This window comes from Papaver somniferum, chromosome 9 (genome assembly GCF_003573695.1).
Source record: "Papaver somniferum cultivar HN1 chromosome 9, ASM357369v1, whole genome shotgun sequence".
Lineage (NCBI taxonomy): Eukaryota > Viridiplantae > Streptophyta > Magnoliopsida > Ranunculales > Papaveraceae > Papaver > Papaver somniferum.
In genome coordinates this window covers 18445010-18465098 of record NC_039366.1, presented here as the reverse complement: position 1 = coordinate 18465098, position 20089 = coordinate 18445010, and the positions used below count along the sequence as shown (strand labels likewise).

The window sequence follows — 20089 nt, the reverse complement described above, 5'->3', positions numbered from 1 at the left end:
TTTTGCATGTGACCCCTCTTTATTTTTGGACACATATCTAACTAAAATACCTGCCCCTCCAGATCCCCTCAACCGCTCTACTATTTGAGAAAATGTAGGAAGTTAAAAAAATAAAAAAGATAAAAAGTTATGTAATAAAATTGGTTTTCAGATTTTCTCCTATTTTATATGACGTGTCATCATTTAAAGAGGGACCACATACCTCAAGTATGTGGCCCGACCACATCGGAGCTGCACCGGGATCTGTAACTTCTAGGTTATACCTGGATCACAAATCAGGTTAACAACTTTTCATGGGCTTAGATATCAACCCATAAACCAATATTTTATTTTTGGTCCAAACAATTTGTCAACAAACACGCTTTGCTATCTCTCTGAGCTCTGAAAAATAAATAAATTCCAGGTCGCATCTGATCATTTAAAGCCATGCAAAATCCGCAGACATGTGAACTCAATTCCTTCCAATTCAATGCCTAAATGCCTTAGATTGACCAATGATGGAGTCGGTCCAAATTTCCTTCAGTGTTATTTGTATTTTGATACCCAGTTGTTCAGAAACGAAGGATGGGTACCTGACCTTTCTCTTACCACACTGATTGATGGAGTTGCAAAAGTTGTCAACAAAGGAAGACTCTGGTTAATTGTGTGCATGTAACTAGTCATAAAGCGACCCATATATTCAGATCCGCTCGTTTCATTTCTCTGAGTTCTTCTCTAATTACAAAGTTTTATTTAAGCAAACGGCGGTCACTTAATGGCCTGAATTACAAGTTCAATAGAAATGAAACTCTAGCTATTTAATTACTTGATTGAAGTCACGTTTAATCCAATGGGGCTCCTGACTTTGTATGCACCATTGTTCCAAATTATGGAACCAAACACAAAACTTCCGTTACTAGTCCTGAAAGGTGTAAAATGAACCTCATAAGACAATTTTTCTCCAGCTTCCTTAAACTTAAGCTCATTCGGTTTCACCGAAACTTCCACACCTACCGGATTCTCAACGGAGGCTGTAAAAACTGTTGAACCAGGACCGCAGTATGTTACCGTCCGTAGGACTGTGACAGTTCCGTTCACATTGGTTACACCAATTGAAGGATAGTTGAGATTGTAAGTTGGAATTGGTGGGTTCTTGCACGTGATTGGTTCTGTAGTGAGATTCCGGAATTGTGCAGGGGTGGCACCATAAGTACAAATGAAGTCGATTACGTCGTTGGGGCCGAAGTCGTAAATAAGTCCAGGATCTAGTGCTGCTAGAGGATTTACGTGTCCAGATCCGTAGTCGAATGGTGTCGTTGGAGAACCATTTGGATCTTTTAATATAGATTTCCATGTATTATCCATCACAGTAGCTGTAAAAGAAATATAAAATGTGGTTGACAAGTTTGCTAATTGGCATTACGTTGAGATAACCTTGAATGTGAGAGTAAATGTCCAGTTACCTGTGGTCATTATTGCTGATTTTATAGCAGAAGGACTCCAAGCAGGGCGGCGACTTTTTATGAAAGCGGCAACTCCGGAAATGTGTGGACAGGACATGGAGGTGCCTGATGTAATGTAATAGTTAACGGATCCCTCTGCATCAACTGCTAATGGAGACCATGCTGCTAAAATGTTAACACCAGGCGCCGTGATATCAGGCTGCAAAAGAGAACAACAAGTATGCATGTGAACCCGAATCGATCTCTGATTTTGAGCAATCTTGCTTATTACTTAACTTACTTTGATAATCTCTGGAGTGAGAATATTAGGTCCCATTGATGAAAAGGATGCCATTACCGGAGCCGGTCTAGTGTTGAGAACTGTCATTGTTGGGTAGAACTTTGCGGTCGGATTCCTGTAAAAATGAACTGACAATAATGATATACTTGAAACATGAAAGTTCTATGAAACCTTTGAGTGTCCGAACTTACGTAGTTGTGTTTAGATATTCATATAGAACTTCTGCTTCTGCTTCACCTATAAGAGTAGTGGGGGTGAAGAACTGAAAGCCGACATCATTTGCAAATATTGGATCGATGAGAATCATTCCTGCGCCACCTCCTTGCCTTATGGCAATACTTTTGCGAATTCTCGCGTCGGTGAAATCCCCCGCCGTGCATAGAACTATTTTGCCCTTAATCAAAGTAGGATCAAGTGTGTTGTTCATGCATAAGCTTAAAACAAACCATAAACAATTATACACTTCAGCAAAGAGAAGATAGATTTATTAAAGATAGATTTCTAGCAACTTTTGTGTACGTCAAACAACCTTGCATTTCTTGCAGGAACTCCAGCTGCAGCTGCAGCAGTTGCCATTACAATTCCATAATATTCTGTCGCCATTTTCAATGAGTTTATTGACGAACCCTGAACGAAAGATAGTATAAGTATATGAAAGGTTCAATTTATTTATATGCAAGAGCATCTTGTGTGTTACCTTCAAAACTTTTGAACTTCCCAGACGAACATTCGAGTTAAGTTCGCGATCGGTTGAGCTAGCAGCGACAGTGAGAATCCATGGAGGAATGTTACATGCAGTGCCTGGAGTTCCTGAATTTCCCGCTGAAGCAGAAACAAGAATTCCTTTCTTGAATGCATGGAAAGATCCAATGGAGATCACATCTGCGAAGTAACTGGTAGGAGGAGGTCCTAGAGAAAGAGAAATTATATCGACTCCGTCCTCAATGGCATCATCAAGAGCACGAAGTACGTCTGCACCATTACAATACCTGAACCAACATGGTTTGTATATGGAAAGTCTAGCACTCGGTGAACCACCTCTCGCGGTTCCTCTAGCAATCCCAAATAAGCTCACATTATTGACCAATGAACCAGCAATTGTTGATGCAACATGCGTTCCATGGCCCTCGGTATCACGTACTGATCGGATGAAAGTTCCATTGCGAGATTCAAGAGGTCCGAATTCTGCTTCAAATCCTTTATAATAGTACCGAGCACCGATTATTTTCCTACAAAATTCGATTCCTTCCAACATGTCAAAATGTACAATAAGAACCATTTTCTCAAAGTTCGGACGACCAGAAAAATGTTCACCTGTTGCAGTTCTGAACTGTAAACTGATCTCCAACAATACATTCTCCTTTAAATCTCTTAGGAATAGGCCCTAAGCCTTCATCATTGAAGCTCTCTGACTCGGGCCAAACTCCTACAAATTCAGAAAACCATGCTCTAAATCTCTCTATAATAAAGTACTACTTGTGTACTGTGTTTTGTAAGGCGCTAGGCGAGGCAAGGTGCCCAAGGCGACCCAATAAAATTAACAAAAAATAATGGCTCACATTTTGGTGCCTTGGGCGCTTTATTAGCTTAGGCCCCCCTGGACGATTCGGGCGCCTAGGCAAGCGCCTAGCTCGCCTTTCACAACATAGCTCAGTTAGTTATGAATTCTTACCGGTATCAAGTACACCAACTATCACATCAGATTGTGGCTCATCTGAGGTCGACTGGTTAAGTTCTGGAATAGCATTAATTCCGAGGAATTCCCATGAACGAGTAGTATGGAGAGGAATTGCCCTACTTTCAAAAACTGAAATGACCGACTCTTTCTCTGTTTCAAAGATATAAGAAATAAGAGATTAGACAATAGAGTACTGATTCTGTCTTTCTACTTTATACATAAGGAGACAAAATAAGCTAACCGGAAAGTGTTTGCGCTTGTTCTTGTGTCAGTATCGCTGAAAAGCCTCGAAAGGTCTTGCTGTAATGGTGAATTGCTGCATCTTGCGCTTGATGAATACTAGACAACCAATTGGTCTAGACTTGTCAAACATATGTTTTTGCATAAAATATATATATATATCTTTACTAAATTTAAGAAAATTCGAACTTTGATTCAAAACTGATTGTAAAGTATATTACCTGCCAGTAACTGATGCAAGCATCTCATGGTTTGATGAGATTACAGAGTCGGAATCCAAGAAAGAGTGTTCTCCCATATACACTATATAGTGCTACAAAATTTATATATCCAACACCGTTCGTTATAACATAGATCGAATTTGATTATTATGTTATTAGTATAATTTTCAATAATCCATAATTTTACCTTGGTTGTAGGGGAGATGGCTTCATTTAGCAAAGCCATGCTCAACAAGAAAAATGTAATACTAGTTAGCTGATTCACTATTTTCATTTCTAACAACCGGAGTACTCCTTATAGCTTGAATTGTTGCCCGATGCGCTTCAGCTTAGATCAAAAATGAGAGTACTATGATGCCATTAAAACTTATAAACAATCTTGGCTTGATGGTTTTAATCACTATTGGTAAAGTGTGTTTACAACATAAATATGAGCCGGTTTCGTAAGAAGATTCAAACCGTTCAATAAATGAAATCAAGGATCGTGATACTTCTCGTACACTTTTTTTTTCCAAAAGATCACATGTCTTTTACTCTGAACATAGTCTATGGAAACCTTACTTGGACAGCAATATCAACAATGACAGGGGAACAAAGGGGGGCCAAATGTGGCCAAATTCATAGCCATCTTTCTGGACTATTTTTCACATAATCATATTTTTCAATTACATTATTGCACAATGTAAGGATATGCGAATTCTATCTCAGATATTTTTCACACAATTATGGTTAGACGATTTTTCTTCTTATCTTAAACAGAACAAATTGACATTTATGGTTTCACACTGATAACAAGATTGAAAGTACATGCATTTGAATATACAGTAGTCGAAGTAAAACGTACTACGTAACTATACTGAAGTCACATTGAGTCCGATGGGACTTCCAACATGGTATTTGCCGTTGTAGGAGTTAAATATCGCACATATTAATAATCACGCCAAGTGAAGAATACAACATACCCGAGGAATATCGCACATAGCAAATTGAGATGTCACATCAGGTCATGTCAGCAAAAGTCATGAGTAAAGTGTGAGGAGTTATGCGAAGACGAACGATTGTATATGAGCGAATATGTCGCACAGAGATCCCGAAAATAAAGGAATTCTTAGCTGTCATCCACCATGTAAACCCCTATATAAAGGAGAGAGTAGTTGTCTTGTAAGGGATTGCAACATAATTCTTGTAAGAGAGATTGTAAGAGAGAGAAAGTGAGTTCAGTCTACAAAAGTGTTATTGTAAGTTTCCAGCAACCTTGTAAATAATCTGAATATATTCCATCAATGAGATAATTTCGCATAATGATTACATAGAGAAACAATTAGGTAAATTGGAGTGTAGTTGTAAGATTTCTTACAACTACATTTTTGGCGCTAGAAACAGCTCTGAATTGATAAATCCTGGTAATAGATATGAAATTCAAAGAGAAATTAAGGAAGAATCATAAAAGATTAATGAAGACAGCAAGAATGACACCAGTTCAAGAAAGAGGCAGAGATATACAGTGTCATAACATAACTAAGGTATCAATTTCTGAAGCAGATTTCCAAGCGACAATAACCGGGAAAATTCATAAAAGAAATGATGAAGGAAAGAAAATTGAAACGATGAAGGTAGAATCCCCATTACAGGATTGGGAAAAGGTGAAGATATCCTTTGCGGCAGATGAAATTCCAGAAAAAGACTTACAACGAACAGATCCGTTGGTAATCACGGTCACGGTCGAGCGAGAAAACGTTATTGCATAACAGAAAACATTTGAAGGATGGTCGATTGATAAGGCATTGATAGATACAGGAAGTGCAGTTGATATATTATTTTATCGCACATTTAAAGCAATGGGATACAAAGATGAAGAAATGACACCTGCATCAGATAATATTCATGGATTCAATAAAGCAATTACAAAGCCAAAGGGAGAAATCGTGATGCGAATATTACTAGGGGAGATCGACCATGGGTACATGGATTAAAGGCAGTCGCGTCAACATTACATCAATGTATCAGATTTCCAATTCCAAGCGGTATAGGTGAAATCAGAAGAGATGTTAAGGCTGCGAATACTTGCAATCAAATAGATGTGCGAAATTATGAAGGACGAGCGAAGAAACGAAAGGATAGATGGAGAAAAGCGAAAGAACAAAGAAAAAAAAGAAGTTCCGGATATACATGATAAGAGCAAAAGAAGGAAAAGGAATACCAGGTGAAGAACTAACTGAGGAAGGTAAACGAATTAAAGAAATTAAGGAACCAACACCTATGGGCGAACCAAAGGAGAACTTTACCGCAGCAGAACCAACAAAAGAAATAAATATAGGAACTGAAGAAGAACCAAAAATATTAAGAATCAGAACCAAAATGGGTAAAAAAGAAGAAGAAAAAACAATAAACATTCTGCGATCATATAGTGATATTTTCGCATGGAGTATGGATGAAATGCCAGGAATAGATCCATCTGTCGCATATCATAAATTAGACATTAAGAAGAATGCAAAACCATTCAAGTAAAGGATAAGGAAAATTGCAACTGATTATCATCCAAAAATTGAAGAAGAGTTACAAAAGATGCTAGATGCAGGAATTATAAGAGAAGCAAAATATCCAGAATGGATAGAAATATGGTGGTGGTACCTAAAAAGAACAACGGAATTAGGATCTGTATAGATTTTACATATCTAAATAAAGCATGCCCGAAAGATAGCTTCCCTCTACCCAACATACCACAAATAGTGGAGTCTGCGTCAGGAAATGATAGAGTCACGATGTTAGATGGGTACAAGGGCTATAATCATATTCCATTAGCAGAAGAAGATCAAGAACACACTGCTTTCTTCGCACCTAGAGGTTTATATTGTTACACGAAAATGCCGTTTGGATTGAAGAATGCCGGTGCGGCATATCAAAGAATGGTACAGAAAGTATTTGAAAAATGGATCCATAGAACACTGGAAGTTTATGTCGACGATATGATGATTAAAAGCAAAGAGGTGAAAGACCATGTTGATGATTTGCGAGAAATATTTGAGCAAATGCGAACATTCAATATTAAGGTAAATCCAGAAAAATGTATAATTGGTGTATCATCAGGAAAATTCCTAGGCTATATTATATCCAATGAGGGTATACAAGTGGATCCAGAAAAAGTCCAAGCAATCAGAGATATGCCACCACCTGCAACAATCAAGGATGTTCAAAAATTAAACGGATTGATAGCATCGCTGGGAAAATTTATTGCGAGATCCTCGGACAAGTGCAAACACCTTTTCAATATATTAAAAAGGAAACCAAATTTGAATGAACAATGAAATGTGATAAAGCATTACAAAGCATAAAAGATTATCTGGTAAACTTATCCATTATGCACAAGGCGAAGCAAGGAGAAGAATTATTATTATACTTAGCATCAACATCCCATGCATTAAGTGCAGTATTATTACGATCAGAAGAAGGTGTGGAGAAACCAATATATTACATAAGCAAAACCTATAATTGCGCAGAGAAAAATTATTCAAAAATCAAACAAATGATTCTCGCATTGGTATCTGCATCATTCAAGCTTCGCATTTATTTTCAAGCCCAAAAAATCAAAGTATTAACAAGAGTACCAATTGAAAATACAATGAATAATTCGAAGAGATCGAGGAGAATAGAAAGGTGGAATGCACAGTTAGGAAATTATGAGATCGGCTATGAAATTTTATCTTCACCAAAGTCTCAAGTTATTGCAGAGTTTCTCGCAGAATTTCCAATAGAAGAAGATGAATATGTAGAATAAATGATGGAGGTGGATGATGAAGATGGAAATCCTAATGATATATTAACTGAGCGAAGCTCAAATAGATGGGAAATTTTGGTGGATGGATCCTCCAATGGAGAAGGCAATGGGATTGGTATTGTATTCATTTCACCAACGGGCACGAAAATGGCTTATTCTTTCAGATTAGACTTCGCATCCACAAATAATGAAACTGAATATGAAGCGGTTGTTCATGCACTAAGATTAGCAATTGAAATGAAAATTGAGGATGCGCGAATAACTAGCGATTCTCAGTTGGTAATTCGTCAGATAGAAGGCACATATAGTACTAATGAACCATTTTTACAAAAATATAGGAAATTGGTTATGGATTTAGTAATGAAAATTCCAAAAATAAGTTGGAGACACATAGGGAGAAAAGATAACAGGCTCGCAGATGCATTGGCGTTCATACCATCAATGTTAGTAGATCCAGTTGCAAGAGATATAAAAGTACAAACACTTTTGTTACCATTTATAGAAAAGAGTGAAGAAGTGCAAACAGTTGTGATGATCGTAGACAGCACACAAGAAGAAAATGTGAGCGAAGAAAAGGATTGGAGAACTGAAATACACTCTTATCTAGAGAAGGGAGAATTCCCGAGGAAGAGATTAGAGGCACATAAATTAAAGAGTCGTGCGACAAATTATGAATTAAGGGATGGGTTTCTTTATAGGAGATCATTTCTTGGACCTTCACTTAGATGTCTTACGCGAACGGAGGGGATTGAAATTTTAAAGGCATTACACAATGGTGATGCTGGCAACCTTACTGGAGGAAGATCACTTGGTTATAGAGCAAAGATACAGGGCTATTACTAGCCATATATGCATGAAGATGCAAAACAAGTTCCGAGGAGATGCGAAGAATGTCAACGTCATGGAAAGAAGATACGTGCACCTGGGGCTATGCTTAATACATCGACAAATGTGTGTCCCTTTGGGAAATGAGGAATAGATATTGTCGGACCATTTATACCGGGGACGGGACAAAAAAGATTCTTAAGAGTCGCAACTGATTATTTCACTAAATGGGCAGAAGTGAAGGAAATTCAACATATTAGAGATAAAGACATATTTAAATTCATTTTTGAAAATATCATATGAAGATTTGGTATTCCTTCACAATTGGTGTCTGATAATAGGAAGCAGTTTGAAGGCGAGAATATAACAATGCTGCTCAATGCGTTCAAAATTCAGAGTGACAAATCTACTCCTTTATATCCTCAAAGTAACGGACAAGTAGAAGCTACAAACAAAACAATCGCAGACAACCTGAAGAATAAATTATAAGGGCACAATAAAGGATGGTGCGAATAAGTACATAATGTAGTATGGGCTTACATAACTAAAAGGAGAGAAGCAACGGGAATGTCGCTCTTTTGTATGACATATGGAGTAGCGGCGGTGTTACCAACAAAAGTAATCATCCCTTCCACAAAGAGAGAAGCTTGGGAAAATAATTTAAGTGCGGACTTGATTTTAACAAAATTGGATGATTTGGAGGAAGTACGAGAAGTCACTTTGCAGCATATGGAAAATTATCAGAAAAGACTAGCTCGAGAATACAACAAGTGGGTTTAAATAAGAGAAATCCAACCAAGTGAATTAGTGCTACGCGAAATTCCAATTTATCAAAGAGGAAAAGATGGAAAGTTGGAGAAAAGCTGGGATGGTCCTTACATAATAAAACGAATAGTTGGAGAGGGAGCTTACGAATTAATGGATCCTGAGGGACGAGATACAGGTCGTAAATTGGATCGCCCTTGGAATAGACAGTTCTTGAAGAAATGTTATCCATAGTTGCTTGCAAATCCATTCGCATGAACAAACAGTTAAAGTTTTAAAAGTTCATATTTTTGAATAAAAATGTAGCGCGAATGATTCGCTAAAGAGTTCATAAAAAGAGAAATAAGACCTTTATAAAAGGCTACAGAAAATGATATTTATTATCAGATTGGTTAGGAATCCAAATATGGCGTGCACCCTAGTTCGCTCATATGCAAGAGGCAAAATAGTAAGAGCTAATGCACGTCATAATTGGAAAAACCTAGAAGGCATGCTACACCGACCCTGGAACTTGAGTTATGGAGATTTGGGGTGAGAATTAAACGATAATGCCCATCTGGGAGAGATACCTTAAATTTTCAGTCTAAGATACTAATCTTAGATTGAGAGCCTAAGGTGGGAAAGGCTCTCCTAAGGAGTGCAGAAACTCGATCAGGGCGCCGAGGTACACGGTTGAGTCAAGAGTGCCTGGGACGTCTGGAGCGTACCTTGCCACTCTTGACAAGTCCTGACTATGATGCACTCGGTCCGAAGATACCCCACTTAGGGTGCGATCTTGCTGCCATAAACCCTATAGGTAGTGTATGCGAGATCGCGAAATCAGCTGGTTGTTGAAAAGCCGGATTGGAAGAGCCATAATCTTAACCAGATATAGGTAAGCTTCCTTGAAGGGGCACCAGAGGGGAAGATAAGGACGGCACCCTCCATTAGGGAGCTGAATTCTGTCAAAAGACGTAAATATCGCAAGGTTTTTACTCATGGGAGTATTAAGACTTGTGATATTTATGCAAAAAACCTGAAGAGGAAATGATACAAGCAAAAAAGATAAGACGAGATCTATGGATCAATGTACTAAAGTACAAAGACTTCCCGTGATCTCGTCGCATGAAAAATGGGGCAAAATAAGACCTTTACAAGGTTTACATACGAAGGCAGCATAAGACCTCCCAAACAAATTAAATAAATTACTGATAAATTCCCAAAAAATTGTTTCTTACAAGCAATATAATAAGAGGCACCACACCACAGGCGTTTTGTTACACAAATAAGTGTGATTTAATGTCACACATATAAGTGTCTTAAATATGGTGTTTTTCTTTTATTACACATTTGAGGTCACACTAATAAGTGTGACTTTAATTAATTTAAATGACACTAAAAAGTATGTTAAATCTCCTACATATATTAGTGTAACAAATTAGGCAGTAATTAACAAAAAAATAAATAATATTTTTATTCCCCCACCCTGTTTGGGATACATACACCGATTTTTCCAAGCCCCCCACATTTCTAGATTTTTTCCGAAATCCATAAGAACATGTGCATAATTTTAAAATATTGTATCCAGTAAATTTAATAGAAAGTAAATTAATAAGAAGAAATCTCACTACACCAAATTCAGTAATTTGTTACTCTAATATTGTAACTTATTTATTCATAAGAATGACTTACAGTAGCTATCACCCCTTGTTACAAACTTGATGATATTAGACCACCACTAATATAAGAAGATAACTTTAGCAACCATCACACCTTGAGGAAGGCTCAGGTTTGGTGCAGAAGCATTTTAGACACATTCTGAAAACCTTTGCTCATTCTTTGGAGGAATCCAAATCGGAACCTTTACTAGAATCTGTTCTTTGATTTTCCACGCATCTGGATCTAAACCAGCTAGAATTTCATGTCCGAGCCGGCGAATGGGTCTGCATTTTACAAGCAAGGCCCCATTTAGGAAAGGAATTGCCTCGTTTATGTCATAATTACTTGCCCAAGACTCCAAGTTACAGTCATCTATGTCAAACATTTCCGACATTACTATGCAAGTTAGAATCACGCATCTAATTGTCTTCGGAAAAAAAATATTAAAATGAAAATGTAAACTTACTTCATCCCAAGCAGTGCCAGATGGGAATAAAGAGGTGCCTTTAGTTTGCAAAAGATATTTAACTACCAGCTTCAACCACAAAAGTAAAAGAAAAATCAGAACAAGTAATTATAACAGTACGATATAAAATTCAATTCAACCAACATTATAATTTGGATTCAAAATCTCACCTTCGCAAGTCCACCAGAAAGTAATCCAAATGCAAAAAAAATCATCTCTGGTTGTGAATAAATCATTTCAGGCAAATGGATCAATTAGCAACCACTTCACATACAAATTATTTTTAAGAACTCGACCGAAAATATATTTAGGCTCATGAAAGTAAAGTAATAAAGGTGAAAAATGGTTACCTGTACAATTGGGGCAGTTACCAATAATGGAGTCAGGTACTTTGGCTTCCTAACTGTAGGCTTGTATGTTGAAGCACTGCAAATATCAACTTAGCATCAGATGTTCCGCAAGAAAATATGTAGGAGAGTTCAAGAAACATGATATGACCAATAGAAAGCTATAGATGAATCTATTGCAATGCAACAGTACTAGTAGATAAAAATCTTACTTGAATGTAGCAGGAGAGACTGCAACCCAATCATTCGCTGTGGGATTCGGGTGCTTAACCGTCATAGTTTTCCATTTGCTACTTTGTCCCTGTCAATTAAACATGTTAGTTCGGAGACATTAAACGACATTTTTTGTCATGCTACAAATCCATTTGCTAGTGCATACTTACGTTTAGACTAGAAAGAGTAAACATTCAGCAGTATTCTTATCTTATCTTACCATTTTAATTAGTTAGAATACATACGTTTAGACCAAAAACAGTAAATTTTTAACATAATTTTACTCATAAAACACCCAACTCCTTAGAGTAATTATGTTTCTTTCATACAATTCATCAAGCAACTTGTGCACAAACAAGCTTTATTACTCTGTATCATATAAATCAAAACCAAAAAAATTAAGGATATTTTAACTTTGGGTCCCAATTTTGTGACCAGAGTTGCATTTGGGTCCTAAAAAGTTCAATATTAGAGTTTGGGTCCCAGGACTGCGGTCGACTTTCTTGACTGTTAAGATTTTTCTCTTTTTTTAAAATCTTATGTAACACAGTTAGTTAATGTTAACATGTGAGACGCACATGTCAATTTAAACACATCTAATGGTGAGAATGGATAAAATCCTACGGACCACATAATAAGAAGAAAGCTTGCTGCTATTTTTTTCGGGACTTTTCTCAAACATGGTGTACTCCCTTTCATAGTGATCCAAAGAGCATTTCCTGTGCTTGTTCTTCAGTCCGTTGCTCGTCCTGCACTTCTACATAGATCCAATAGCATAGTGGAGCCACTAATATGATCTCAATCGAAGTGATCAATATATATGTTGTTCAAGTTCTATAATAGAGATAGCCTGATAGCCATAATGGTTTGATTTGGTGGTTGTGCAGGGAAGACACTTCGGAAAAAAGACAGTTAAAAGCAAACAAAACTCCATTAGTCTAGTGAGGTCAGGAGATTACTCCAATTTAGAGCACCAGTTCAAATAACGGAAATTTCGCCGGTAATTTCTTTCCCTTTTGTACTTTGATTTTTTGCCGGTAATTCTAAACCACACACTTATATAACGGAAATTAAAATGGTATAGTTAGTAAATAAATCTAAACCTAATATTATATGGGTCATTTTCATATTTAACGGATTTCCTACCTGTCAAGATGGTCAACTACAGTCCTGAGACCCAAAATCTAATATTAAATGTTTTGGGACCCAAACGCAACTCCGGTCACAAAGTTGAGACCCAAAATCAAAATATCCCAAAAAATTATGAAACAAACATCAGAAAATCGTATTGCAATCTGAAAATCACAAGATGTGATACCAAAATCCTTCAAGTTGTGTTAAACTTTCTTTCACCTGAAATGGAAATTAGCACATAGATAAGTAAAATTACAAAAATTAGGGCATGAATTACCACGGAAAAAATAAAGTAAAAGAATCTCAATCATGTAATAGAGGAGAAGAATAATTAATATTAAAGTACCAATCATAATCTATATAAACCCTAAAATCAGATTTAGTCTGAGATAATAGAATCTATAATCATCTCCATAGTTCATACGATTTTCATTGTTTGGACAAAGCTAAAAGAAAATGCTTAGAAATACCTTTGTGGTTTCACGGCCGACGAGACGATGATTTTTTTTTTCTGAAACAACGAGAGAAGATGATAAAGTTTTTCTCCATAGTTTGTGGTTTAGGTTTTTCTAATGAAACATGGTCTCTCGAAAAATAAGGAAAACCGCCTAACATAGACGTAGGAAAGTTGACATTCTATTTTTATTTTGGCGGTATTTATTCGGTGAGAGCAGAAAAATTATTGATATATATATATTTAATATTCGGATTTATTTATTTGCATAAGAATTGTCACACTATTAAATATGACAGAATTAACTAAAAATTAAATTAAATTAGAAACGGATTTATTGTCACACGTATTTGTGTAACAAAAACTCTCACTAATTAGTGTGACTATTCAGTGTTGCAAATTACTGAATTTGGTGTAGTGAGGCAAGTATGGGAATTAAAATAACAATGTATTATATTCCTTACAACAAACAAGTCTAAAGGGGATGCAAAAGACCAAAAAACATCAAAATAAAAAATGGTAACATCAAACTTTAGTGCTGGGTTCAGGATTTTAAATTTCGATACCGGCATCATTTGTAGATTTCTCTCCTTCTTGCTGAATTTCTTCATCACCTTGATCCTTCTCACCATCGCTTAAAAAGTCAAAATTGATATCTGGTTCAGGATATTTTTCCTCTTCACCCACATTGCATGTGGGGAGTCTTACTGCTGGAAGAGAATTGCTAGAAAGAATCCCATCAATACAAATTGAGCACTAGAGTGGCCTTTGTGAATAGCAGCCCTTTCAAGATTTCTAGCATTTATCTCTAGAAAATTCTTCTGGAATGCAAACCTTCTTCGTGCTCTGTTTCGAGACGCAGAAAGAGAAAGCACAAGATTACCACGAGATAATTCCAGATTAGCATACTCTTTGCGAACTTTGGATAATTCAGAATTCAGTTGAGCGACAGCAGATTGGTGCGATGCTTCAAAATCTACAAGTAGAAATAAAAAGTTAAGATTGTGTAAAAAAACAAAAATAATGTTGAGAAATTATCATGAGGCAGTCAACCCTAGCTGACTACCTTGGAAGAATTTGGAAAAAACAAGGGTATTGTCCTTCATAATTTCCATGGCCTTATCAAATCCATCACCAACAGAACCACTGAGGCGAGAGCGAGTTTTCTTTTCTTCGGAAGAAAGAGATTTGTTCTTTTTCTTAAGAACGTCATAAGAATTCTTCAGTTGGCTATATTGTTCTTGAAATTGATTCTTCTTTACAGAAAGATTTACATTATTCTGAATTAATTTCTCATTTTGGTAACTCAGATCTTTAAGAGAAGTTTCGTACTGCTCCTTCGGTACGCGAAGATTTACATTATTCTGAATTAATTTCTCATTTTGGGAACTCAGATCTTTAAGCGAAATTTCGTACTGCTCCTTCTGTACGCGAAGAGTTCGCGCTTGGTTTTCATTTAGTTCATGAAGAAGTGAATACTGTTGTGAAAACATTGCTTCTTTCTTTGAAAAAGACAGTTTTTCCCTAGAAAGGGTGTGGTTCTCTTCTGATAAGGTTTGATGAAGTAAGTCAGCATCGTGTGATAGCTTAGAAAAATAAGATATTTGATCACTAAGAATATTGATTTTTTGAGTAAGACGGTCATTTTCATGCGAAAGATGGTCAATCTGATTATGTGCATATGAGTATTGATGATTTAATTGATTCAGTTGAGACTGTAACTTTGCGTTATTCGCTTGGGAATCTTCGCCAAGGAATTGAAATTCATATCTCTTATTCGTTCGCTTCTGGTTTAAATCTTAACAAATTCATGAAGAAACTTATAAAAATGAACGTATGCGAAGAAGTAAAAAATACGATAAGTGACTCAAAAATAAAAGTAAATACCTATAAGTTTTTGATTATCGCTGCGAAGATTTTCAGCCTCATAATTTGAAATCTGAAGTTCCCCTCTTAATCTTTGTATTTCCTTTTCCAAAGAAATATTTTTCTACGAGAGTTCCAATTGAGAACAGCTAGACTCAAAATGCTTTTCAGCTAACATCATACGACGATGAGATTTCTAAAGAGAAAAAGACAAGGATTAGTACTTGGAAATTTCATTAAAGAAGATAAAAATCAAAGTGTGAAGGATAATTACCAAAACATCTAGAGCGACGTGGAAACTCGGGTCAGTTTGAGAAACGACCTCATCTCGTGAAGCCTTGTCAACAGGAAATCCCTGAAGAAGCTGACTTAAGGCAGAACAGGAGCGAAGTTTGGAAGGATCATCGGTTAAAGATTGGGCAGAGTTGATAACATCGGATAGAGTTGGCGTAGCCAATTTTACGCTATCCAAACCCTTTTTATTCAAAGGAAGAGAATCCAATAAGTAAAGATAAGGGGTAATAGTAGAAGTTGTTGGAATGGTGGATTTATCTTGAGGAAGGTTCGGATGAGAACTAGAACTAATGGGTGAAGGAAAAATTATATGCGATGGATTCGCAGAGGCAACAGGGGGTATTTTTAAAAAGCTCGTCATACGAAATATAAGCATTCTCATCCATAAGAGGATTTGTTTGTGAAGGAGTAGCAGGAACATTCTTCTCAAAATCTTGGGAAAATGTATGAGTAACAGAAACATCTTTCTCAGGAATTTGACTTATTGTTGGAGTAGTAGGAGTATCAGTGTGCGGAGGTTGAACTGTAGATACAGGAACAATATCTACAGCAGTAGAATTTAAAATAGAAAGATTTGAAGAGAGAGGTACGGGTTTGCGAGACTTTTTAACTTTCTGTTTTTTATCATCAACTATTTCAGCATCGGAAGCCTGCGAAAATAAAGAAGATAAGAAATAGAGGCAACAATATTGTTTAGAGACAGCGGAGTATTTCTTACTTCTTTACTGTGCGAAGCCTTCCTCTTGTGAGATTCATTGTTTTGAGGTTCATTATCGATACTGGGTTTCTTCTTTTGCGTTTCTTTGTTTTCACTTGAAGAAGAATTGGGCCTTTGTGTAATTCGAAGAGCACTAATTTTTCTGTGAAAGTATGGGAATCAGACCATATAATAATAATAACAAGTAATGGTTAAAATCAATAATTATAAAAGAAACGAACCTTGATTCGGGATTCATGGTAGAAGAACAATAGCAGGTTAAAATCAATACAATAACAACAAAACTGGGAAGTAGCAGATGAAGATTAAGAGAGAGAGGATGAATGATGAGTGAATAAAATCTTGTGAATCAAACCCTTAAATAGGTGAAAAGGAGTTATCGGTTGGAGATGGCTCAAGCCGGTAAAAAAGGAAGAAAATCAACACGTGTAGAGAGGAGCTTGAAATCCGGGTAACTGTCGATAAAATAAATGTAAAAGGATAAACATGCGCGATTTGAAAATGAAGAATTTCTCATATCTCTCACTTTGAAGAATCAAGCGACATGAGAAGAGGCAAATGTAGGAGTTAAATATCGCACATATTAATAATCACGCGAAGTGAAGAATACAACATACCCGAGGAATATCGCACATAGCAAATTGAGATGTCACATCAGATGATGTCAGCAAAAGTCATGAGTAAAATGTGAGGAGTTATGCGAAGATGTAAGATACGCGAAGATGAGCGATTGTATATGAGCGAATATGTCGCACAAAGATCCCGAAAATAAAGGAATTCTTAGCTGTCATCCACTATGTAAACTCCTATATAAAGGAGAGAGTAGTTGTCTTGTAAGGGATTGGATCATAATTCTTATAAGAGAGATTGTAAGAGATAGAAAGTGAGTTTAATCTACAAAAGTGTTATTGTAAGTTTTCATCAACCTTGTAAATAATCTGAATATATTCCATCAATAAGATAATTTCGAATAATGATTACATAGAGAAACAATTAGGTAAATTGGAGTGTAGTTGTAAGATTTCTTACAACTACAGCCGTCCCTCCAAATAATGGATCCGAAAACGAAACTTCCATTGCCATTCATGTGTGGCGTGAAGCGAACTCTAACTGACATCTTTTCACCAGCTTCTTTGAACTTGAGTTTATGTGGTGACACTGTGACTTTCACGCCGGACGGGCTCTCCACAAAGGGTTTAAAAACTGTCGGGCCATTACCATAATACTTAACTGTTCGAAGAACTGATACACTTCTATTCAAATTGGATAATTTAGATCATAAGAAGGAATTGAATGATGCTCCAGTGAAGTTTCGGATATCTGCACGATTGGCACCAGTACCACATAGGAAATTAAGTATGTCATCGGCACCATAGTCATAGATCAGTCCAGGGTCTAGTGCAGCAACAGGATTGACATGCCCGGATCCGAAGTCAAACGGCGTTGTTGGGGTGCCAAATGGATATCTTAGTATGGGTTTTAAAGTACTATCCATCACAGTAGCTGTATCAAGATGCAAACTTCAGGAAACCTAGTCTTATTAAACGGAAATAAGAACATTGCTCAGGGGGGAAATTTACCGGTTGTCATAATTGCGGATTTTATAGCCGAAGGACTCCAAGAACGGCGGTAGCTTTTAATATTAGCGGCAACTGCAGAAATGTGTGGGCAAGACATGGAGGTGCCTGAAATAATGTTGTAGTCAGTTGATCGACCGCCAGTTTCGTCAATTGCTACGGGAGACCATGCTGCCAATATGTTTACACCAGGTGCTGTGATATCAGGCTGCAATAAGAAGCTCCATCGTTAACAATCAATTTCCTTAATTTTTTTTACGTTGCAGCAAAAATGGATCATTTGAAGATACATTGAAAACTTTAGGAATGTCAGGAGTGATAACATTAGGCCCCATGGAAGAAAATACGGCCATTGCTGGGGAAGGACTAGTTTTAAACATAGTCGTCGTAGGATTGATTTTTCCAGTTGGATTCCTATTAAACAAAGTAAAGAAACAGTTAGACCGAATATTAAAATAAATAAATAATAGAGTATGATGACGTAAGAGTTACAAAACTTACTTTTCTGTAGTTGGATATTCTTGAAGAACTAAAGCTTCAATCTGACCAATAAGAGTTTCCGGAATGACTAACTGAAAGCCGACATCTGCTAAAAGCGGATCAATAAGAATCATACCAACACCACCTCCATCTCTCACAACAATTGCTTTCTTTCGCCTGCTGTCGGCGACTGTTTCAATGGTACACACCACTATCTTTCCCTTACTCAAGTCATGGTCAAGCGTGTTGTTGGTACAGAAACTTATTAAACAGATAAAAAGTATAAGGAACCGTAGACGAAATAAACAACTATACAATATAAATGACAAGTAACAAGTGGTACCTAGCGTTGTTTGGTGATACCCCAGTTGCAGCTGCAGAAGTTGCTGATATAATCCCGTAATATTTATCCATTTTTAGCGGGTTAAGTGAAGTCCCCTGCAATATTTTTGAGTTTCCAAGATAAACATTTGAGAAGAAATCTCGGTCAATGGAACTCGCAGCGACTGTGAGAATCCATGGAGAAACATTGGTTGCAGTACTAGGAAGAAATGAATTTCCAGCTGAAGCAGAAACAAGAATTCCTTTCTGGAATGCATGAAAAGAACCAATGGAGATCACATCTATAAAGAAGCTGGGATCTGGAAAATCGGAACCAAGAGACAGAGAAATGATGTCGACTCCGTCATGAATGGCGTCATCAAAAGCCAAAAGAATGTCTACATCACTACAGGAGCCGAACCAACATGCTTTGTAAATAGCAAGTCTGGCATTCGGCATACCACCTCTTGCCGTTCCACTGGCCATACCAAATAAGCTCACGTTATTGACTACTGATCCAGCAATTGTTGATGCAACGTGAGTTCCATGACCGTCACTATCAAGTGCTGATTGGAAGAACGTTTTAGTTTGGGGCTCCAGAGGTCCATCAAGTTCTTCAATTCCTTTAAAGTAGTACCTAGCACCGATTATCTTCCTACAAAATTAGAAATCAATAAACCGAGCACTACTTATCTTCTTATACACGTAGATTCAACAAAGTGCAAAAGGGGAAAGACGAAAAGTCAGTGCATAAAGAAATTTGTATTGAATAAGTGCTTGCCTGTTGCAATTCTCAACTGTAAACTGATCTCCAGCAACACATTCTCCCTTGAATCTCTTGGTACAGGCCCTAATCCGTCATCGTTGAAGCTCTCTGACTCCGGCCAAACTCCTACAAATGCGTGCATTGAAAACCAACGTTCTCAATGTCCCTAATTAAATCATATGATAATTGAACTACATATTTGAACCTTCGAAAGATTAGTAAGACTTGAATTTCCAGTTTTCATACCAGAATCAATGACGCCAACTATCACGTCTGATTTGGATTCAATATTTGCATTATTTCGTGGAACAGCTTCTACACCAAGGAAATCCCAAGAATGAGTAGTATGGAGTTTGTGAATCTTACTTTCAAATACTGAAATAACTGATTCTGTTTCTGTAAACCCAAAAAGATAAAACTTTAGTAAACATAATATATACAGTAACATGCTTGTATTTTAGCCAATATTCTCACCGCGAAGTTGTTGTGCTTGTTCGGCTGTAAGTGTCGCTGAGAAGCCTCTAAAACTCTTACTGTAATGGTGAATTGCTGCTTGTTTCGCTTGACGAGTACTACAAATGAAATCAGT

At 36.9% G+C, this 20089-nt stretch overlaps 1 protein-coding gene and 1 pseudogene across 7 annotated transcripts; both read right to left on the bottom strand.

Moving 5' to 3' along the window:
- Nucleotides 1–634: 634 nt before the first annotated feature.
- Nucleotides 635–7787, bottom strand: LOC113310702 (subtilisin-like protease SBT5.3). Of its 7 annotated transcripts, none has more exons than XM_026559447.1 (12): nt 4824–7787; nt 4049–4189; nt 3862–3953; nt 3642–3739; nt 3395–3550; nt 3037–3148; nt 2420–2951; nt 2252–2349; nt 1914–2156; nt 1723–1837; nt 1443–1641; nt 635–1352 (listed from the first exon to the last, which is right to left on the bottom strand). In XM_026559447.1, the coding sequence occupies exons 2-12, from the start codon at nt 4133–4135 to the stop codon at nt 802–804; spliced, it is 2283 nt and encodes a 760-aa protein (XP_026415232.1). In that variant the 5' UTR covers nt 4136–4189; nt 4824–7787; the 3' UTR covers nt 635–801. The 7 variants fall into 7 exon arrangements, with proteins under 7 accessions (XP_026415232.1, XP_026415234.1, XP_026415233.1 ...); XM_026559449.1 differs by having other exon boundaries at nt 4049–4995; nt 5116–7787; XM_026559448.1 differs by having other exon boundaries at nt 4049–7032; nt 7185–7787.
- A 3012-nt stretch (nt 7788–10799) lies between these two features.
- Nucleotides 10800–20089, bottom strand: part of LOC113311505 — a 73353-nt pseudogene continuing 64063 nt past the window's right edge.